Here is a 24,129-nt window from a genome sequence, read left to right as displayed (position 1 = left end):
TAGTCTCGAGACCATGGCTATAGACAATAAAGTCTACATCTGCACCGTTCTTGTTCTGTTTAAAGCAACGCACAAACCGCCCATTGCAACAGCTAGAAAGCTGTCGTCCGTCAAGGTGAAAATATATGCCTACAGCGCAGAAACTAGCTCACGTAGGACTAGTCTTTGGGCTTAATGAAAAATATCAGGTGCAGGTAGCGAATTCCCAGAAAAGTGCAAAGCGTAGTCGTTTTATGCTGAATGCACAAATTTTTGAGAGGCAGACGCTAATAGCGATTTCTCTTGTGCGTCCAGCAACCAAAATACTTGAAATGCCGCACATGCAACTCTCAATAACATATGCCCAATGGTTAGCAATCCTACATTTTTACAACGTGACATGCAAAGACTGCACGACAAAAGATTGTTAATGTGAAAGAATATTTCACTGCAAGACACACCACAGGGTCCATTAAAAGATAAGTTTAATCCTGTACAATGTTTCAAACACGCACCACAGTACCAGTGCTCGGCAATACAATCGGCACAGTCTGCACGTCTATGAGACACCACGGCGTATGCATTGTTGTCAACAGAAATAGTAGAGTCCTGGACGCAGCACTCCTTGCTAGACTTGCGTCACAATGAACACGTAAGATGCTTCTGACGAAGACTTTTAGAGACGCAACCTTCACATGGCCACTTTCAACAAAGCCATCACTGCAGAGTTGACAGTCGCAATGTCCGAGCACACTGTGTTGCTTCCGCACTAAGATAAACGATGGATTGGAGGCGCAGGATGGATCCGCTTCCGTTGAACGGATGAACAGAGTGACCAAAGCTGCTTTCCAAAGGCAAACTGTGCACACAACAGCATTTCTCCCGCATGTCTTGCATACATTGCCAATATCTCAAAGGAACACCGAGAAAAAAAGAGAAGTTGGCCACAGAAAGTGGTTCGTGACGACAAAAAGGCTATTTGTACTAAAGACTGTGCTTCTAGAAGCTAGAAAAAAAGAGCGGGAAAAAAGAGAAGTGCCACCACTACTGGCCTTTTCTACAGAAGCTATTTGCAAGAAAAGTCGACGAATCCCGGAAGCGGATCTCAAATTTTATTGCTTAGAACTTGGCATAGCAGTAACGGCTTACTCCGTTGTTAGATGCTAATCATGGCAGACCATGCTTGTTGCAGTCACCATTTCCTAAAAGTGGTACTAAGCTCTCTTGCAACAAAACATTAAATCCGCTTTCGTAATCCATTTACTTTTCCTGCCGAGAGTACAGTGTAGTGACATCAGGTGAGGTTCTCTGTCGAACAGAACATAAAATGAGAGATTAAGCACCTGAATTTAACTCTTGTATCAAAGCAGGAAGCCAAACAAGAACAAAAGGCCCAGCTACAAGAAGAAAACCTGCCAAAGTTGTCTTTAATTAAATGGATGCTGAAATGCCTTGCATTGAAGCTGTTGCTTCCATGTTTGCAAAGACTTTCCTGTGCTGTTCGCATTCCTAGCATGCTGGAAGATATAAGCTGAACCTCGATGTAACAAACACCGCTATTACGAATTATTGGCTACACCAAACTCTTAAAAAGCACACGCAACTTATTGAATGCATATATCGAACTCCCCAGTGCCAAGCGATGCTCGGCTGGGTTGCAAATCGCGGGCTACACCACAAAACAGAGATGACCGGTGGTGGTGCGGCAAGCGTTCATTGCAAGGCTTGCGCTTTTATGGCAGCCTGGTGTTCTTATTTTGCACTCAATAGTGCCACAGAAGATGCACTGGAGTGGAAGGTTGGTAGCCAGATGGTCGGCACGTGCTCACGCCTTTCGCACCCGTCGACAGCACCATTAAAGCAGCGGCGTAGATGGTTGTAGCCTTGCAGTAACCATCCTGTGCTCACGAAGGTGGTGAAAACGGCGATATCTTTCATTCTGAAGTACCATTTTCCACATGACAGAGATGTAATATGGGGAAGCCAACCTCACCTGCAACCGGTTTTCTGTGGCTTCTGGAATTGTTGCGAGCACCTTCGAAATGGCACCTTTTAATACTTCAGAAAAGGTCTTCTCATTGCTGTCCCTTCACTGACAAAATTGCGCTGACTTTGCGTGCATTTGTGGCGAAATTATAGTTACGAATTTTGACTGTAATCAAATTATTTTACATTAATTTTAGGTATTCACTATGACGAGGCTTCACTGTACAAAAGCAAAGCACACAACAATCTCAAGGCTCAACCAATCATGCACGGTCACACTGGTTCTTACTTCCTCTTCGGAAATCGACATGCTTGTGAACGCACTCCTGTTTTGCATAAGAAAGCCAGCCAATGGCGATAGCTGAAACAACCCAAACCACTAAAGATGGCAGACGACTGAATGGGTTTTTGGACACCTTTAACCTTCCCACCACAAGCTTCAGAATGGAGTTGCAATTTATAACCGGGTGTTGAAATGAAGTAACCCAAAAGGGAAAGCAGGAGTGTTATAACATTGACTACAACAGCACTTGCTAACTTCTAAAATCTAGTGGCTGTCATGTCGAAGCTATATAACTGAGAGTAGCGGCTCGCAGAGTCCAACACAAAGAACATTCTCAAGTTTTTAAAACCAAAATGTGAATCTGGGTCAAACAGGCATTCGCACAGGAGCTCACAAAATGCAGCACAACTTTCAATTTTCCAAGACCAAGGAAGTTGGTCACTAAATTCATAGAGTAAAACTGCAGGCAAGTTCATGGACCAACTAACACAGTAGAACTACATAGCAGTAAAATGACGCTTGTCTGCAACATAATTAGCCTTATGGAATCGCAAAGGCGCTACACTTCAGCTGAAACCAAGTCCTAAATTATGCAGACAAAACCTCACTGCATGCATGGTCGAGCAGTTCCAAGTTTTTGCTGTCAGCCTCAGAAGCAAACACATTTAGACAATAATCCTTCCATAGGAAATTGCCTTTGTGAACTCAATTCCTCGCTATAATATCAGCTTGTAAAATGTGGACAGGCTTGGAAGCCATGACCACGCGAGGTCAAATTAATGAATCCAAATCCACACTTACTCATACCTTCATCCATGTTGAGAGTAGATTTATCAGTCACTCTTGGAGGGGTCCATTTGAGTCATGTATTTCTTAAGACTTTTTTTGGGGCAAAAATAGAGTTCAGAATGGTTTTCCTATGTAAAAAACTTATCACATGAAGACCCCCCCCCCCCCCCCCCCCCCCCCCCCCAACAAATCTGACCCTGACCCTCGTACAAAAGGCTACAGTCCTTGAAACTAAGGAAAATATAGCTATGTGTTCTTAGCTTTCAGAGACTGCAAACTTTTTTTCTTCTTTATATTATATCCTAATGAGCCACTCATCATTCTAGCTTTGTCTACTCATACCTTTACTCGGTACCTTCAGCATTTGTGTGGCCAAAAACCCAACTGAATGCACAACTAAAGCTATGGTGCCAGGAAAACACCGAGCTGGTTTTGCTCGGTCGTGACCACTTTGGAAAATGAAGGGATGAGGAGTCTCAATGCTGCTAATAAAGCAAAAATACACTGAAGAACTCTCAGACCTGTGCTTGTAACGAAACCAATGCCGTGAACCCCACTCCATATCAGATTGTGCCAAGCTAGAGGCAATGAGAAGAACAAGCGCAATTCTGCCCTCAAAGTAAGAGCATCGGCATGCACTAGACCAAAGAGTTCTCGTGCTACTGAGTGCGTGACCGGATAGACTGCCGAGCAGCATGACTGGGCTCTCATAATGCACCTGCTGCTCTTACAACACTTTTAACAACGCCAAACAATGTCCTTCTCAATGACAAAATTATCGAGAGCACCAGGGGCTTGTGACGCGGTAAATGAACAGCCCAGTTACTGCACTGTTCACAGACTAAGTGGCCTCACACCTTTTGAAAGACACCATACACGGAGACCTGCCACTACTCCGTCTTCACCTCCAATGGTCTAGCATGGCTGACGCCACTTCTCTGGAAGCTGCCAAGTGGGGTGCATGGAAGAAGCGCCACGCATCATCAGACGCACTGCACGATTGGTGCGTTTCGGCACTCAGCCTGGCAAGTGGAGCAGGAACGGACTACTGGGCGGTGGCAGTGGCGGAGGCGACGCGAGCGGTTCAGAGGAAATTTGTGCGTGGCAGCGTGCCTCTCCTTCAGCCACAGGCAGCAGCAGCAGCTGGCAAAGGCTGGAAGTCTGTTTGCCGCATGCAGTGCTACTCTCCATCAATCCCCACTGCCCGTGGTCTTGCTCTGCGGCTGGGAGGCCCGGCGACCAGACAGCAGCAGGCGTGTGCTAGAACCACTGCTACAGCTGTCGCCGCTGCTGCGGTTGCTGGCATTGCTAGCTGGCGTGCCCGGAAGGGACACACTGGTCTCACACGTGGCCGACGCTGCTGGCCGGGGCACGGGAAGGCGATGTCGCCTGTGTGCGTGCCTGCAATGGTAGACACAAAACGCTTTCATTGAGCTTAGCACTGTTACATGCTGCACTACACCACACTACAGGACCCATTGCACTGCACTGCCAGCAACAAAAGGACCTTCAAGACTTGAGTGGGCGCTGGAATGCACTTACAGGTTAGTTTCGTTTGGTGCTAATTAGTGTCACAGTTTGTGGCAACCAGGGAGAAGGCATTGTCATTTCAGCAATGCGTCACCGTAAGTTTGTATATTCGACATCAGGTATTTAATCAGTTTAGTAAAAAAAAAAGTGGTAGGAATTTAACGGGGTTAAACCGAGCACATGTGCAAAAGCATGTGTTAGCTTGGTTGGTTCATGGTTTTGCTTTGTGTTTAGCTTCTGTTTAGTTTAAGCATGAGGCATGATCGGCTGCAGCGATAGCTTAGTGCTCTCGTGCAGTGGCCAGAAAAGCTAATCTGTTTGTGCCACCTTGGGTTTGAAACCCAGTGACAGCAATATTTATATTATTTCTCCAGGTTGGGAAAGGTCACCCTCAAGGTCAAGCTTAAAGGGACACTGAGGAGAAAGTGAAGTTGGCTTGTATCAATAGAATACCAGCTCCTGATCACGAAAACGCCGCTCTTACTGAAAACAAAGCTTTTGTAAGGTAGAAAATGGCAAGAAACAGAATACAGGTAACGCCACCACAGGCAATCTCGCAAGTACAAGCATAGTGACGCCATAGGACAAGAGACGCCACCTTGGAGGAATTTTCCATCCTATTTGGTTTCGCGAATCTCCGAGGCTGACAAAGGTAGGTTGCGCAGATCAATATTGAAGTAAGTTTTGTTTTAAAACCAAAGTGCACTTTTATCACACAAGGAAGGCAGGCAAAAGACAACCTGAATGTTGGAAGCAAAGAAAACGAATGCTTGGCGGCGCCACAGGGGGCCAGGAGAGTTTCGATTTGTTATGGCGCTTCGCGTCTATGAGCTTTGCGTGCCCCGTGGTTTTGTATTTGACGCGCTTCGATTTACAAGCGCCGAACAGCAGAGGAACTCCAAGTGCCACTTCAAGTGCTAGTTAACCTATGAAGGAGCCTGTTAAGGCTTGTCAGATTATCGCCACGGTTGATGAAAAGCTATGATGGAACGATGGTCTGTGATCGTGCAAGGCAGCACTTGTGTATTCGCACGCCTTGCCCGGCGAAACATTCCCGGCTGTGCCAGTCAACTTCAAACTACTTAACAGAATCATTTATTAGGGACGGGAGACAAGGTACAAGGCAGTTAAGAAAAATGCTGATGGCCTAGCTCTGTTAGGCCAGGATATGCGTAGCGAAAGCGCGGAGATTACTGCATCGGCAGAGTGCATTCACTAGATGCGTAGCGTCTCCGCCTCAAACGCAAAGGCCCTGGTTCGATTCCGGGCATCGGCACAGAATTTTTTTTTTATTCAGTGAGTGGGCAGGGGTTTAGTGCCTCCCATAGGATGCCATCACCAAATACGTTGGTTAGCGCTTAAGCGCAGGCTCTGTTAAGGCACGTTTGTGCTCCGGCGTAACGCGCGCGCGCGCACTGCACGGGGACGTCACGTCGGCCAGAGCGAGACCCTCTATACTCCAACTGCGCTTCACCGCCGACGCGTTCGGAGGCTTCGGCGCACTCTGACCGCACTGGCGGAGACTTGGAGCATGTCTCTATTTCGTGCCGAGTGCGCAAGCCGCCTCCGGCCCGGCCAGACTGATTTGGCTCCGCGGCGAGGTACGCGTTGTGACGTAATTCAATAGCTTCGGCAGTTGTGCGGAGCTGTTCTTTTCGACCTCTCGGCTAATTTAATCCATTCACAGTACACATCTGAAGGTACATGCAAGTGGGCGAGAGAGCCAGATCCAGTGGACCCGTTGGGTCTAGAGGAAGCCGTTGAAGTGTCGATCGTGCGCCGGCTTTAGTTTCAAGCCGCCAACTTTAAACGTGACTGCCCTTGAGCACCCATCCGTATTTTGTGGCAAAAAAATAAATAAATAACTTGGCCCTTGCAACCATGAGAGACCTCGACGCCGCCTGCTGCACCGTGCAACCACGCCGTTCAAAGGATCACAATCCGTTGGCCCCAACGCCCCGGACAGCCTCCGATGGGCACAACGCGCCGACCTTGTCCTGGCCCCTCGCGACTCCCCGCACTGGGGTTATGATATTTTGTTTGCAACGGCTGCTCACGGTGGAACGGGGAAACGACCCGCCGGCGCCTAACCTAACCGTGCTCCCTCAAAAGCATCGCACGCTCTGTGGGGCTCAGGTCGCTGAAATGCAGGCCGGAGTTTTTGCGAGAACTACGTCGTAGGGTTCGGGAACGGGATCCATCGTAATGCTGGCAAGACGCCGGTGCAAACGTAAACGAAGCGACGGTAGCGACCCCCGATAGGTGCCTTAACGTGTGGCAGTGGTAGCTTTCATTTTGGCAGCTGCTAGACCGCACCGCTAGCGGCCAGAAATCACGGAGTCTGCGTTTACGTCACGTTTCACGTCACTCCATCCTATGACGTCATAAGAGTTCTCTGTGACGTCATAAGAGTTCTCGAGTTTGAATCGGAGCGGCGGGAAAAACTTTTTCAGCTTTGAATCCAAATTTATTTGAAATAAATGCATCTTTCGCTCCCAGACAAGCGGCAACAAAGCCATGAAATGCCGAACTAGCAGATTTTTCTAACAAAAAAAAATTGATAGATTTCTCCTCAGTGTCCCTTTAATATAAGATTCTTGGTTGGAACTGTGTTAAGTAGTCCTCTCACACAAAAAAACATTTCAGGTGTACTAACTGTGTCAAGCTGCATGGAAAAGTATGGAGCTACTTTTATCCAACAAGTAGAGCAAGTTGAGTTGCTGACCTCTTCCTGGCCTTTCTGTAAAAGGAACACTGATGACAACTCCATCGCATTATTGTTTGCAGTAGAAGGAGGAGGATAAACATTCATTTCGTGGGCCTGTGCAACTGGTGTGAGTGGCCTTGAGTCCATGCCAAGTGGTCAGGAGCCCTTGGTCCTCGGTGACCTTGAGAGCTCGCTCCATGGCCTCCCACCGCTCGGAAGTTCAATTAATTCTCCGGCTCTTTCCAGAAATGGTAACGTTTGTCCGGCAGCAAAACACGCATTCTATGGCTAAGAAATCTGAATTTTAAAATCTCCCCACCACTCAATTCAATCTTGCGACACCATTGCGTTTACACCGAATGAGACTGGTTGCCGCCATTTTGAAGTGAATGGCGGCGCAGCACAGTATCTAAAGATCCATTACCAAAATTCAGTGTCGAAGCACACAGTTTACCTGCGAAATGGTAGTGGGCAGTGACGGTGACACCTGTTTTTCGTTTGCATTCTAGCTTATTAAAGCTTTATTTTCAGTGAAGTGAACTCTTTGTCATTACAATGCCGTAGTCTATTGACACAGGCCAACTTCAGTTGGTCCTCACTGTCTCTTTAAGATACAAAGATTGTCTAGTAAAACAATGATCCTGACCCTCCTAGCAGATGACTGCCGTGTCAAGAGATGCTCACCTCAAAGCAGTCACTGCCTTGCTGGTCCTGTGTTCAACCAGCTTGCTTACCTCGAACGTTGTCGTCGCCCCCGTAGGTGCTAGCGGAGTGGTGGCTTTCACCTCCACCAGCTCGATGGGACGCTCCTCTTCATGCACAGGCGAGCACCGGTCGTCGAAGGCTCGCCTTCGACGTAGCGCCATGCCGTCTGGCGAGTTCTTTGCGCTGTTGGAGCCACTGCCGCTACTAGACGGTGTTGGCAACACTGTTCCTGAGCTCTCAGCACTGGGAGTCTCTGCTAGCGGTGTGTCTAGGCTGGTGTCCGTCCCCTGATCGACCAAGAAGTGCCCGCCAACCGCACCAGCAACGGCGCCCGTGCTTGTGGCTGGGTCCTCGGGAGTGTAGTAATCGGAATCTTCGGCTCCGGGTGACGTGTCTGTGGGGCATTACCAGTGTTTCTTTACTTGACACATTGACTCTCAGAAGCATTACAGATACAGTGACCTATGAAAAGTGCGCAGTTCATCAACTATCACAACAAACCACAACCTCAGAAAAAAAAGGAAGACAGGTCACACAACGACATTCCGTTAGGTAAAGAACAAAGAAGTAAAGATGCAGCAAAAGAGATTTGGGGCACAAAAGAGTCCCAAGCGAATTCTCTGCTCCACAATACACAACACACGATTTCCAACTTGAAAGATTCGTGACAACTCACAAGGTTTCAATAGTGGTACAGTTTCATGCCTCATTAATACAACTCTCATTAATATGGACGTCTCGAATTATCGACAGTTTTCAATGTATTTATGCCTGGAAACTCGCTATCTGGACAGTGGACTAGGGAAAATGAACAGAGCCCATTGGGGTCCGTATATTTTTGTCTCGTTATTAATGAGAACATGATCTTCACTGCCTCAACCAAACGTTGCATATTCTGCATTTTGAGTGCAGGACACCACAGAAATGAGGTGAAAGAGTTCAAATGACTCAGTGGTGGCTCTTTCTTTTCGTGGCTTCATCCTTGACAGTGCAGTGTTGACCAGTCAATGCGCCTAACAATTTTCCGAATTGCATGAATGGCTGTGAAGAAAAATTACAGAGGGCACTTATGACCACTTATGCGCTCTGAATGCGAAAGCAATTTTTATTTTGCTTTTATTTCTTTTTTTCTCGTCCTTTCTAATGATCCACAAACTCATTAGCATACAGTCGCAAGGCGATGCAAATACTACTAAGTTCACCTTTGTTCGGCAAGAAGCAATGCGGTTTTGCGGCGTTTTAGTTGTGCGCTCGTTTTACTATCTGAAAATCCCATGTTCAATTCCCCTCACCTTTGGAATAAATTTTATTTTTCTTTGATAGCACGATGATGTCATCTGTGATTTTTCGTGACCACTTTAGCGGTCAACGACAGGCACCGGATTTCACTGCCGACAAGCGATGTAATGCTTTCGCATTAAAACTCTCTCCACAGCTTGTGCCACATAGTAAGCCAAATTCAGCAGTTTTCAGCGCACTGAGTGCTGACATGTAATAGTGGTTCATGGAATGTGAACAATCGCACTATAAGAGTTAGGTCATTAAGCCATAGGGCACCATCATGTGTATCATAGACCACTAGGCACGTCAAGCTGCAGCGCATTATTTCAAGCATAATGGCGACAAGGATAATGAGCTTGGAGCCCCCAAAGTTAAGTGTATTTCAACTTCACTGCCCACCACTGTGCACAGAGGCAGACCTTAATCAAAGCGCATTTTTTTAAAAACTTTGTTTCCTTCACGATTCGTTATTACAGACAACTCGCTTTATGGACAGCTTTTATGAGGAATCTAAGTGCCCATATTAATGAGGCACAACTGAATGTGTAATTAAAACAAAGACCATGCAAGAATGTCCTAAAGGTTGGAAGAGAAATAAATAAAGTCTCATGAAAAAAAGTAAGACACATTTCTTCACTGCTGCTAGGCTCAAGGTCGTGGAACTGAATCGCACTCAAGGCAGTTGGATTTCAGCGAAGGCAAGATGCAAAAATCCCCCGCACACCATACGATGTTGGTGTGTGTAAAAGGGCCTCAAGAAGTTAAAAGTAATCCGGAGCCCTCCTCTACAGTGCCTCTTGCTGTTCAACTCCTTTCCCACCCTCCTTGATCTTTATTTATTTATTTATTTGTTTATTACTACCTCAAAGGCCCCATTGAAGGGGTATTACAAGGGGTATTATCCCTTCCATTGTGGCCCAGTTCAGATGTCCACTCTGAGTGAGCCAGTTATTGCGCATTTCCTTTTCTCAAAAGCCAATTTTTATTATCATAATGACAGCCCTAACAGCCTCATCTGAAGGAATTGCTTGGTGTTGATGCTTGCACACAGTGGTGGGCAGTCTCCACATAGGCGAGCCAGCATGGGCACCGACAAGCGCAGGAAAGGGAACGGGTAAGGGTATGAGCATGCGGAGCGGCCTAGGGAACCAGGCACACATACTGCCGCACCCCAATACACAAGCCCTGCCAGCAAAAAGCATTCATCAGGGTTTACTCGTGGCACTAATAAATGTGCAGCCGTGAAATGACATAACCTAATCCCTACCCAGAATTAGCCAACAACATCACTTCCCTCAGGTTTCCATCGACACCATCACTGCTGTCAGAGCAATTTTTAAGATTATTATGATGCTATTTATTTCCACTGATTTTCAGCCTGGAAAGTAGGCATGCAATGAGCCCATTTCAGTGGAAACAGGCAGAGTTTCTTCCGTTTAACTCTTTGTTTTGTGTGAGTCCTACAAATACTAGTAGTATACTGATACCTGATAAATATGATTAACAATATAATGGCCCCACAACACACTCACCAGTGGCCTTATTCTCCTTGTCTGGCCTCGCCTGGCAGAGGTGCAGCGAGTGCGGTGTGGAGGCCGACACCTTCCCATGGCCTGTGGGTGATGCTGCCACCTGGCCGCGAGAATCGCTGCCGCCGCCACCATTGCCTTCCAGCAGTGACCGCGTTTCAGCCGCTTCTGCATCTCTGCCCTGCATCCGCAAGGGAAGCATTTTCACAAGTCCCTGGCTGTAACCATGCAAGGAAAGCTTACTGCCTCTTTACTCCCATATGGCCATATTCGTGTTTAAGAGTGCAAAAACTTGTAGCACGCTTGTAGCTTCACGCTGAATGCTGAGAATTGCGCTACAGTGAACTGCAGTTGTTTTTTTCGGACAGCATTAAGATGAAAGGTGTTGAGTATGCTCTCCACTGTGGAAACCATGCTGAAGAGTGTGTTTTGCTTCATTTTCGAGAGGAGCTGTACCGGATGCAGTATGCGTTCCACCATAACTCTTTTTCGTCCCATTTTCCCTGTTTAAAGTTACTTCTAAACATTTCACCCCATGTAACAAACTCAACTGCACAATTTTTAGAGATTTTCAGAGGAAAAAGTGCATTCATTATGTGAGAAAACACATAATGAACAAACTTTCATCTTTTCTTTACAATGACGGGGTTTTCATATTTGACTCTGCAACAAATTTGATTAAGCTTATCAGCATACTTCAACTCACCCATTTGCTCTCATGCTATCTGTCCTTCAGCACCAGAGATATCAGCGATTAAAAATGGCCCTGCAAGTTTTTAACGCTTTGCTTGCTATCTACAAAGGCAGGATATTAGCATGACAGACCAGCACCGGAAGTCGCCGTGAAGGGCGGGAATGGGAATTTTTAGAAATTATTTGTAAATTATAGGCTTGCTTTTGGACTTGTACGCGGCATGAAAGCCCCTTTTAAAACCGTTTGCCAGAACCTTTTGAAAAAAAAAAAAAAAAAAAAAAACGCGTGTTGTAGCAACAAATTCGGTACTTTCTTGTGTGAAGAATCTGAAATATTGCAAAATTGTGAAAACTGTTTGTTTTGCTCTTTATGTCCAAAAAACACCTCAACTTGCATAGGCTCTTACAATACCTACAGCATCAATGAAAAAAAGAAACTGCAGAAAAAAGAAGGGTGCACTAGGATTGTGAGAGCCTCTAGTGGGCACTGCTGGTCAAAAGTCAGCCACATCTGGTACGGCAGAACGAACAATAGGTTCAGACCAGTGCAATCTACTACCAAACAGGACAAAATCTGCAGCTGGTTGTGGTTTACTAAGCACGTTGTGACTGCAAGGAACCGGCATTAAACATAAATGAATAAACCTTCATTCTTTGCAACTGCTTTGGATAAAATGATGAGATGCTCCTTCTCAAGAAAGTTTGTTGGCATGTGCCTGCTGACAGAGTTATCCCTCATGCTGCACTAGCCGCTGTGAGGTCATATTCATAAAAAACTTGGAGATAGTAAGTACAGAGAATTCTAACACTAAAACTTTGTTGTTCCGCTGTCTCATTCGCTGTCTCGTTATCTCAGACATTTATGGGTCCATGAATTTTAAAAATGCATTAAGTGCGAGCTTAATGTATTTACTCCACCTTTTGAGTAATCCTAACACCATCCGAGCATTTATGCTACAAATAAAACCAGTTCGTACCTTGCGACGACTAGTGCTGCCTTCCGATGACTCTGAGAGTAGCCGGACTTGCTCTGGAGCAGCCCGCGAGGAACTCCTTCGGTGCCAGCGGCCTTCTGGACCGAGAGGGGAGACTGCGCGCCCTTTCTCGGGGTCAGATGACACCACCGCAGCCACCACGACTTCAGGGGGCGCCGCCGTCCCTCCCCCATCAGTCTGCAGCGATGAGGAGCTCCCCGAACGCCGCCTGCGCGAGGACACACAGTGAGACCTTGCCGTTACTCCCATGACTCATGGCTCCAACAAAGGCACTGGCCGAGAGAGCAGTTGGCTAAAGGAAGCCGGTCTAAGATTTTCAGGTTTTTCGCTCTCTCTGAAGCAGGAAACAGTAGCAATTACTGTACTGCATTCCCTGTGTCTTCCCCTCATGGACCCACATCACAAAGGTACGAACTCCAATGCTGGTATGATTGCTTATACAGCTGCACCTGGCCCACATAAGACTTTATATGGGTCTCACAGGCCATACCACATAGATCCCACTTGAGCAAGAAAGCCAGAAAGGAGGCAGCAATAACTGTGGTGTCTCTCCCCCTCCCCTCACCCATGCCATGAGGGTGTTAACTCCACCGCTGACACAATATCCCATACATGGACAGCTGGCCCATATGGGATCCTATATGAACACCATACAGGTTACCATATACGATCCCGTACGGTGACCTTTATGAGCTAAGCGATTGTCTGCACCATCCTGGATCATGACCACAAAGGACACGTTCTCAAGACTGTTAACTGGCCTCCCTGAATAACTCTCAATGGTCAGCAGTTTAATGTGGCAATTTTCAGCTACTTCATGCTATGACACCCACCCACAGTAATGTTTTGTTTATGGGGGTTTAACGTCCCAAAGCAACTCAGGCTATGAGAGACGCCGTAGTGAAGGGCTCCGGAAATTTCGACCACCTGGGGTTCTTTAACACGCACTGACATCGCACAGTACATGGGTCTCTAGAATTTCGCCTCCATCGAAATTCGACCACCGCGGCCAGGATCGAACCCGCATCTTTCAGGCCAGCAGCCGAGCACCATAACCACTGAGCCACCGCGGCGGCTGCAACCACAGTAATGCCATTTATTTTGGAGCAAGCACAGTATATAGCTATCACTATAAAAATGCCAACACATGTAGGCATACCCTGGAAGAGAGAAGGACAGGCCATCCCCTAGCATTCATTCAGCCTCTGCCAACTTGTTTCACGCAATTTCTGTAAAAGACTTTTGACTTAATGAGGGTGTTGTTGTGGGCTTAAATAGACAGCGGGAGAACGAGTGCGTTCTCTCGCTGATGATTTGATTGGGCAGAAGAACATGAGACATGCCACTGACCTTCCACTTCTTCGAGGCTTGGCCGCCGCGCCTTCGGGTGTTGTGGCTTCAGGTGGTAGACCTACCGTCAGGTGCACTGGATGAAATGTAAAAAAAAAAAAAAACATAGTATCAATGCGAGAGCAGTGAAAGTCGTCTCCACTGCAGCGCACTCTTTACTCCACCAGCAGCTGCATTAGTGGCTGCTGATGAAACAACGGGAACAAGTGGACAAAATAAAAATAGGAAAAAAATGGCATAACAAAAGTGTCAATTTAATGCTGTTTCGTAAAAACAATGTCATGCTTGTGATAAAAAAGAAGGACACACTGTCATCCTTACCAACGAGATCCTGAGAGCACAAAACCTTAAGTACAAACCCTAATAAAAAAATTACTTCCTAGATTGTATCCCTTGTACTGTATACTGTCTAGCCATACATTAATAATAGTGATCAGCGTTTTTTCCCTGTTGTTCTTGCAAACGAAGCAGTGAAAATGTCTAACATCTTGAAAAACTAATTGACATATCAGAAAACCGATTGCATATTTGAAATCAGCACAAAAAATGATTAAGACTGCATTTTCATTGCATTTAGTTCAAAAATAAAGAAAAAGTTCAAGGACCCCTGTACCCCCTTAAAGGAAGCAAACAGTCATCGAAACCAAGGAAAGCATAAGGAAATGCTTCTGTTTCTTTTTAAATTTGTGGCACTGATCAAAGCGAAATCAGCGGCTTAATAAGTATGCTCTAAACTGCATACTCACTGGTTGCGGCTGGTGCTGAGCCCACGACAGGTCCATTGAGGGCCTCCACCAGTGGGACTACCTCATAGCCTGGTGGAATGTCTTGACAGCTCTGCAAGTCAATGTTATGGCATCCACTCACACCACTGTCCTCCACAGTGAAAAACCCCTAGGAGATTACCCGCCAGAAAAATGCATTAGCTATGCACATAATTTTCGCTCTCAGTTTATTGCAGAGAAATCAGGCGTTAGTGGATATCTTTCCATCCGGCTCACATTCAAACTCTGACGGCGATGTCGAGAGAAACGGGGACCCTGTGACCACTAGATGAGAGTGGCTGTCAGAGTGGTCTTGCCTCCGAAATCCGTGAAAATAAAGTGCATTTGACACCACCACCGCAGTTTCAGCACAAAAATGGCCTGTGGTCGAAGTACCTGAACAAGATTTTTACTTTTTTTTCCCCTTTCCTAGCTCATTAAAGCTTCCACTATAAGTGAACGCGGCTTGCTCATCATTAGAAAGTGCTAATCAGTCAACAAAGACCAACTTCAACTTGTTCCATGTGTTCCTTTAACAATGCAGGAGGTCCTTACCCAGTTTACTGATCATTAGTACCCTTCACGATAGGGTACTCTGTAATGATCACGGTACTCTGTAATGATACGGTACTCTGTAATGATCATTACTCTGTAATGAGAAATAAATGCTGACGGTCAGACCTCCACATTCACACTCAACACATGCTTGATGGCTCTGGACTCTGTTTTACTCGGCAATATGACCTCTCGATGTCTTAGCCATGATTAACTGGTACAACAGTTTTTTTTTTAGCTGCAAGATTTGTGCATCTTTGACAGTTCCTTTCATAAGACAGGTGGGAAACCCACAGGTGGCGGAAGTTCATAAAACAGGTAGGAAAGCAACAATTGCACCGCACTTGCTCAACCAGTACAGACATTCTGAACCTCAACCAGAGGGGTACGCTAATATTTGCAGGTGCAGACCTGTCCATGTTTTTTTTTTCTTTTTTTTTAATCTCGACCTAACAGCTTCATATCTCATCTTTGTCCTCTTCACACTTGAACAGCGAATGCCACTATTAGTGACATCCAGGTTCGCTGTAGTTGAACTATTCAACGCACTCGAGAGAGAAACAGGCAAAATGGCTGACCTGAGCATCGCCCGAGCCGAGATGCGGCACGGCGACGGCCGAGGCCAGGGTGCGGCGCACGGCACGCACCTGCAGCAGCGCGCGGAACGGGGCGCGGCAGATGGGGCAGTTGTTGGCCTGGTAGCGGAGCGAGTCGGCGCAGCACGAGCACAGGCACAGGTGGCGGCATGGCAGGATCAGGGTATCCCGGCTGTCGCACATGCAGATGACGCACTCGGCCCCACTGTCCTCTGTCTCTTCGTCGCCTGTCGGTGGCTGCACAATTGTTGATAGGCAAAGACCAGTGTATGCAAGAGTCCAAAATGTCTCTTGCTTTTTACAGCGTCAGCTGTTACAGCCAGTCCTCCCGCATGAGATCCAGGTGGCCTACTAAACCCCTTACACATCACCATGACCCCCCTCTACAACTGATGCTGAAACTTGCATAACATTATGTGAATGTTCTAATTTTCTTGCTGTCGAAATGTTTAAGCAGCAAAAAAGAGGTTTCTTTCAGGCTTTATTTCCCCCTAGCTTTCTTGACTCCTTACGTGCCTATTATAAAAATGATCAAACATGTTAAATAACTGCCAATTTTTTTTATTCTTCTATACACAAGATTTATGCTGATGGGGCACTGAAGACAAGTTGAAGTAGGCCTCTACCATAGATCACTGCATTCCGTAGACAAGCACACTACTTTTTACTGAAAATGGAGTTTTTTTAACAAAAGACCGAGAAGGTGAAAAAAATTACACAAATGATTCGCGAATGCAAAATCAAGTGAACATCGTTAGCCAAGTTGTTTTCACCTATGCTTTCGGAAAATTCGGATACCAACGTGTACATCACGAAATGACGATTCGTTTAGCACCACCTGCATCCCTCTGTGGCCACTCGTTCGCCCGCCATGGCCCTTCGAAGGTCCCCCCCCCCCCCCCTTTCCCCACCACCCATTACGGCTTCGAGGACCAAAGGTCGTCCTGTCAATTACGCCCTGGAGCCATGTCCAGCAAAATGCATTCTACTGGCTTGGGACAACACAGTACTGTCTGCCATATTTTCCACATTTGAAGCATTGAAGAGACACAGGACACAAACTGACAATTTGTGCAGAAACAGCATTCCACTGACAGTTGACGCATAGAGAGAGTTTTCGAGAATGCCCCCCCCCCTCCCTCCAATCACCATGTTAAAAATTTTGACCCTGCTCTTCAACCTGCTTAGTTTTTAAATCTAATTATATGTTCATCTACAAGTGTTCATGTCTACCGAAAAAGGCGACTCTAGGCATTTTTTAGACTTCCACGAATTTTGCTGAAACTTTCAAGGTACATTCTCTGCAGTCTCCTGATCTTTCATGTGAACTTTGCATCTGGGCAGTGTTCTGATTCAGCGCAAATAACAATTTTCTCATTGATAGTCTCAAGTCGGACAATTTCTAAGGACAACCTAGCATGTATGATGTCACAAGCTGCGCGCCCATTAACATTCACCCTGCATTTGCCAAAGGACAAAATTTCGAGCTTGCTTTCTGTCACTTCAGAGGAATAATGGTCCAAGCCATCACATTAGCCAGTTTAGCCAATCATTGTGCACACTATAAGTTTTGTGACAGAACCCATGATGTCACAGTTTGGTCTGTTGTGATACCATTTTTTTTCTTAGTACTGAGTAGAAGCATTTTAAAATAGCAAAAAAAAGAAACAGAAAACTGAAACCACAACTGGGTTTCGGGCGAAGTATGACATCACAACAGACCAAACTGTGACGTCATGAGTTCTGTCACAAAACTTATCTTTTTTTACTGTTTTAAAATGCTTCTACTAAGTACCAAGAAATTTTTTTTTTGTGCCAGAGAAAAGGAGGTTCTAAGCAATATGATGGGATTAGCAACTCAATATGTTAACAGAACTCCAGAGTTTTCCTTTCAAATTTTAATCTTGATTCATTCTTCACAGCAAATGAGATAAATTTGAAAATTTGGGAGACACTGAAGGCAGTGTCATTTAATTCTTGTTCTTTAAAAAATTTGGCTTTCCATAGTACGCAGTAGTAGCAGTATTAATTATGAAAAGGGAGGAAAAGATGTTGCCAGCCACAGCAATTGCAGTTCCTAGTCTCAAATGGGACAATTTCTCAGGGCAACCTAGCATCTATAATGTCACAAGCTGCAGCCGGCAGATATAAAGGCAGAGGACAGCAAAGAGAGGTACAAAGGGGAGCGATAGTGAGAAAAGACAGGGGAGGGGTTTATACACTATTTACAAAAATATAAAAAGGTCTGCGCTAGCATTTGTCCCACCTTATTGGACAAACATCAAGGTGGGATGTTTTTTCTCCGCCACTCAGATTGAAACCATCATCAAGAACATCAGAGGCTCTGTGATCGCCTTGGATTGCAGCGTGCTCTAGTTTCAGAGGCACACAAATGAAAATCTATTTGACGTCACCAGAGTTCACTTGTGAAAAACTGGCTTTAAGCTCCGTTTTCTGCTCAAGTAGGCTCTTAAGTCATTAGGATGCGGCAATGAATTGATGCAGGCTGATTTCAATTTCTCTTCGACGTCCCTTCCTTTCATGGAATTCCAGTAAGCCAGCATTGCTACAATGTTAGGAAATGCATTTACCTTGGTTTGGGCCACATTTTTGTTCTCAATGCCGTAGATCTCCTGCAGCAGGTAGCAGAGGCCATCAACAAACAGCTTCTGCTTGAGCGGCTTGAGGGTGTACGTAATGTCTGCGTTCTTCTCCACCACTGCGACCAGCACGTGCGACTGTCGTGGCTCTGTGCATTGCATAATGAATGCAAATGCAGTGAGCAGCACTTTCCCAATGCTTTCCACGCCATTAAACAGGTCACTGCAAGAAAATTTTTGCAATGGTCCTACACCAACTTGCCCAACAGTCTTTAGTATGAAACAAATCTTATTTAGAGGCAAAAATAAGTAACCTCAGTCATCAAGCAAAGCAGCTTTCAAACACACTAAAAAAAAAAAGAAGTTAACCAGCAAAAAAAAAAAAAAGTTTGCCAACAAGTCATTAAAAAATTAGAAGCCTTCAAATGAACAAATGCCTAAATGAGCTTTCAGTTATTCTTTGATCACAGGTAGCAAAATAGAGCTAATTAGGACATGTTAATAAGGAAAAAGAAAGTAATACTCCCAAGCTAGATTTAAATCAATTTAGTAAAGACAAATTACTTTCTTATCGAGATTAAAGAATGCACACACCTGCCGAAGTGTCCGTTTGAACAAACTCGGTGTACAAAATGGCAAACATAAAACACTGAATGTAAACATGGTGCACCAATGGAGCAAAGCTTCAATGAATGCCCAGGCATAAACACCCCAATACAGCTTACACCAAAGAAATGAAAGCTGTGGTGCTCTCTGGTGAAACTCGCCCTTTCACTGAACAGGACAACTTTCACCAGACACTAGCGAATTTCGCATCTATTTTCATCCTCGCACCGAACGCAAGCTAAAGCAGAGCAAGCACTAAACAAGCCCCACGAAGAGAAAGAGAAAGTAGAGAACAAAGGTAAAACGCGACATACCATCCCCTTCTTCAGCCAGGCAGTGGATCACAACAGGCAAGACTTCGTCCTCAAAGTTGTAGCTCAGCTGCGCACAAGTCAATCACACAAGCAAGGTGCGTTACAAAACAGTTGCAATGAAAGGAAACTGCAGCATTCTTTGGGATACACCTTACTGTACTCACATCTTCTCTCATGCTCGAAAAAAATTTTTTTTGTTGTATAAATAATCTACAATTTCACGTCAAACAAAAATTTGGACAGCTCAGACTACTTATTAAGTTAAATGTAAAAGTGTTAATACCGCTACACTCTAATATCCAAGACTGTCCAACGGGAGATGGAGAATAGTTACACGCAGCTACTTTAAAATGTTCATTGCAAACTGAACCTGGCAACGTTTAACGCTAGAACCCCATCCAGTGAGGCTAGTCCAGCAGTGCTGTTTGAGGAACTAAGAGGTACTAAATGAAATGTCATAGGGCTTAGTGAGGTTAGTAGGATAGATGATAACTTTAAAATGCTGGAAATTTAACTGTGCGGCCAACATTTTCTTTTAAAAGGACACTGAAAAACACTCCATCCAATTTCTGTTCCCAGTCAAAGCAGATTCTATGTCTCTCTCTGGCTGTGTTGATGCTTACTTGGGAGCTAAAGACACATTCATTGCTCAGGGAATAGGATGCAATAACCGAACATATCAATTCCCGCCAAAGATTCGAACTCGTGACATCAATATCGAAAAGGACTCTGAGATCACCATTGGGAACTGATGGCACTGTGGCCTAGCCTCAGAGATCCATGCACAAAAATCTGCCTTGACATCTCCACAGACTGTTTGTGAAAATGGCTGGCAGTAGCCATAGCTGCATTTCAACTTCCTACCTTTTCCAAATTAAAAAAGCTCTGTTTTCAGTTAACCCTTTCAGGCACCACTTTCGTTGTAATTGAAAACAATTATTTTTCTACCTAAATCGTCAATTTGTCAAGAAAGCCAATTTGTTGATTTTCCAGGGTGAAAGACCAGCAGGTAATCTTTTACAAGGACGTGCTAAATTCCATAGGAAGTGTCAGAGCGGTTAGAAATAGGGCTGAAATGCTCGGATTTGTCAAGTAAACACCCGAACGATTGCGGGTGTTTACCCTCGAGGGATCATGGAAGATGCAGATTACGCTATTACTGGCAGCAGGATCTGTCTGCATGGCATGGACCAACATCACATGGATGTTTAGACCATGGTTGGGGTCGTGCGAAGATCTAGGGGGCCTGCGTGCTTCGAATACTCTTGCAAAATAGTTCTTTGTCTGTCTGCATGACAATGGAGGAGGACGTCGTACCCAGCTCACTGTTTTGTGAAATATTATTTACTGTATTCGCTATACAACATAAAAAACAACTTATTCTCAACAAGAAGGATGCTAAATTTGACTGAAACACTGAAACCACTTCTAGGTTCTAGGTGCAGCACAGTCTCAGAAAAAATTGGAGGGGACACTTAAGCTCTGCCTTCAGGGTATGACGCAATAGCTTAATGGGTTAGTGCCCATATATGCAGACGGTCATTCTCTACTTAACATTCATAGATCGCTGGGAGTCCTCACACCCCTCCTGGTACAGTGGTGCAGCTGTTAAGCGATGCGCTACTGCCCTGCAGTAGCACGCGCTTCCCGTGGTGGGCCTTGTGTGGCCAAGGTTGCTGTTCCCGAGTGACCAATCATTAATTTAACTGCCATCTGCCACGGTGGGCACTTCACTCGCAATCCGGTGGGCAGGTCATGATGACGCTGCAAGGTCACGTGACCGTGGTGGCCCACCTGCCTCCCGGATTGCTCCCTGGGCACCATCTGTCGGAGTCATGCTCATTATTTTTCACTCACAACGCCGACATCGGATTTTCTGGACGAGACCTTTAACGCTCTCGTGTTAAAAAGCGTGAGTTTGTTGTGTACACAACTGTGCACAAGCTGCCTTAAGGGGTTAAAGAAGTGTCTTTGTCTTAATACTGCGACAATCCGTCGATATAGGCCAATTTCAATTCGTCCTCGGCGTCCCTTTAAAGCAGGCATCGTTTGTAGAATCAGTGGAACACAATATCTGCTTGATGGTGAATTCTGTTCACTTCCAGCTATCTTGGGCACCCACTGAAATAAGATGACTACAGCCTACTCACTTCTTCCTCACAGTATTGACTTGGATCAAAGACGTGGGATGACTGGCTGAACTGCTGATTGGCACCACGCTTGTAGTGATACGTCTCCGAACTCATTTCCGCATTTCTTGGGCTATAACTGCACATAGAACGAAACATGGCACGAGAAGATGAAGCATGCCACTCGTGTTGGCTTATTCTTACACACAGGTGCAGCCGACATTGGCATATGCATATTTGTGTGCGTAAAAAAGGCAGTCCTAAACAGTCGATGACTGAGAACAAACCACCTGTCAGCAATAAACGAAAAAGTTATGATGGCAGCATTTGTAACTAACCAAAGCAAATGGACGATTATGAAGACTAGAAGATGTGTGTAATTCGAGTTGAAATGCTGCACTGTTAAAATGCTTAACATTCACTGCCAGAACAATCCTGAACGATGTGGAGAAAATCCTGCTGCGGCCAGCTCTCAGGCTTTTAACTCAGGCATCATCACCATCATCAGCCTGACTACGCCCACTGCATGGTAAAGGCCTGTCTTTTACCAGCTGCGGTCGCCTTATCAGTGAACTTCTTAATCTCATCCGCCCAACTAACTTTCTGCCGCCCCCTGCTATGCTTGCCTTCTCTTGGAATCCACTCCATTACTCTTAAAGGCCATCGGTTATCTTGCATTCGCATTATATACCCTGCCCATGCCCATTTGTTCTAACCAACTCAGGCAGTTGATTAGTAATTTAAGAAAAGGAACTTGGCAGTTACTGATCAATTATGACCTGCTTCCGACAAAGGAACATGGCTTAACATGCCTCCAGCAAACTAACTATAATGAAGTGAATGCATGCCCTCAAGCTGTCCAGAGAAGTCACTCACATTAAACCGTTCGTGGTGATTTCTTCTGTGCAGAAATAGTGGATGGTGATGGCACATCGAACATCGGTGTCAAAGGTGAACTCTATGTTGTACCGGCATGGAGGGCTCGCCTCTGTCACTTCGTCGTCTACCTTGGACTCCTCTTGAACTCTGTTAGCATGAAAAAAAAAGAGGGCACAGACACAACCGCAAATATATTCTGATACCTGCTTTCCAATGCAATTCAATGCAGAAATTTTCCCACATTTAGCTCAATTCAGGTCTGCGTAAGCCTTCTAGTGTGATTTTGGGTCACAGGAATTATGTTACAGCTGTACAGGCAGAGAGAGAAAAAATAATACGAAGTAAATGAAGTACCTGACAAAACGTAGTGATTCTTTACGAATGTTAACCAGACTCCGCAGTGGCCTTGTTGGCTCATTGGCCTGAGGTGCAGGGTAGGGGAACTGCGTGAAGATGGCAAGGCAGAGAATGGATCAACATAAGGCCAAATCACTGAACAGGATATATATACTGCTACTGACCTGATATGCAGTCATGAAAGTGAAAGTGACTGCTCAGTAATATTTCTGTGACGCATATGGTCAACCACGGGTAGGGTGCAAAAATCAATTGCTTCCCAAGGTTGCACAAGACGGCAATTAACGCATAACATGCACAATTATCGTTCAAATGTCAACAGAATGCAGCACAAATAACCGCCGAGCCGAACATCGACGAACCACCGACAGCCCACGCGATCAAGACGAAAGTTTCAGGGACACTTCAAGACCAAGGACGTCACACGTATGTGCACCACTATGTGCATAATTTAAGCAGCATGAAGTGCGGCACAGTACAACTACAGCCGTTTAACTTGATTAAACACACATTAGGCGACCTTGCTCAGCCACATGAACTACACACAGCAGCTCTTCCATCTCGCAGCTCATGCAACCGACCTTGCAAAGTTTGACGTCGACAGTGTCAACAAAACATCCGCGGACCGCACAGCCGCGAGGTCGACGGACTGTACGCACAGCAGCAAAGTCGACGCCTAGGACACTACTTACGGGCGTCGGCTTGCCGCCAAGAAAATTGAGGTCCGTGTTTTCGCCGAAAAGGTAAGCCTCTGGCTGATTGGCGTCGAAGCGCTCTCCACCCATGATGAAGTGACTCGCGAAGTAGTTGCCTGCACACAAGACAAGCAAGCCGATCGTCACGCGAACGGTCCGCAGCCAAACCTTCGCAACGATCGCAATCAACAGGTTTTCGGTTGCAAATGCAAGCTTCCAATGCTTGCAACGAACGCTAATATCGGTGTCACGTCTATTCAGCCGCTTCCCTCAGTGAAGTTTGAAGTTTCGCGACTTCGAAAGAACGGCCGATCGAGGTTGACCGAATGTAAACATTGGACATGTCGGGTGCGAAACAGAGCGCTGTACGCGAAAACGGGATCAGCATCGACGCTTCCGTGAAGCGCCGGACAAACTGTGACATCCGCACGGAACATCGATCAACGTCTGGTGGGCACCGTCAAAACGAACCGAACGTGCACCGTCAAAAGAAGAGACTTGCACGACGCGTGCCTGTCAGACGCCATTGGACTACAGCTGTTTTTTTCTTTTAAATGCCCCGCAGGAGACCACTCACCAGTTTTGGGCGGATACCTGTACGCATAGTTGGCGACAAAGTCCACTTCTTCCACCCGGACATTCTGCCTGCTCCATATGCCGCCCATGTTAACGCGATTTACTCGCGTGAAACTTGTTCCTATAACGGGTTTGAGTTCACCCGAAGTAGCAGCATGGATCTCCCTTCACTCGCGAAACGGGATCGTACCGCCGATGCTGGAACGCATCTGCGGCTGCCAGACGGCGCGC

The 24,129-nt window shown here is 45.9% G+C and overlaps 1 protein-coding gene across 1 annotated transcript; it reads right to left on the bottom strand.

Moving 5' to 3' along the window:
- Positions 1-4,093: 4,093 nt before the first annotated feature.
- On the bottom strand, positions 4,094-24,092 carry Mrgn1 (Mahogunin ring finger 1). Its single transcript, XM_077634437.1, is given in 15 exon segments — positions 4,094-4,383; positions 4,385-4,438; positions 8,009-8,373; positions 10,793-10,970; positions 12,460-12,685; positions 13,828-13,903; positions 14,574-14,664; positions 15,725-15,979; positions 18,334-18,491; positions 19,263-19,329; positions 21,413-21,530; positions 22,268-22,417; positions 22,625-22,713; positions 23,320-23,438; positions 23,900-24,092. Coding segments are annotated over 15 exon segments (2,190 nt in total). The 5' UTR covers positions 23,988-24,092; the 3' UTR covers positions 4,094-4,227.
- Between the last annotated feature and the right edge of the window lie 37 nt (positions 24,093-24,129).

The sequence above is a fragment of the Amblyomma americanum genome, chromosome 8 (assembly GCF_052857255.1).
Source record: "Amblyomma americanum isolate KBUSLIRL-KWMA chromosome 8, ASM5285725v1, whole genome shotgun sequence".
Taxonomy (NCBI): domain Eukaryota; kingdom Metazoa; phylum Arthropoda; class Arachnida; order Ixodida; family Ixodidae; genus Amblyomma; species Amblyomma americanum.
This window is presented reverse-complemented; position numbering and strand designations above follow the sequence as displayed.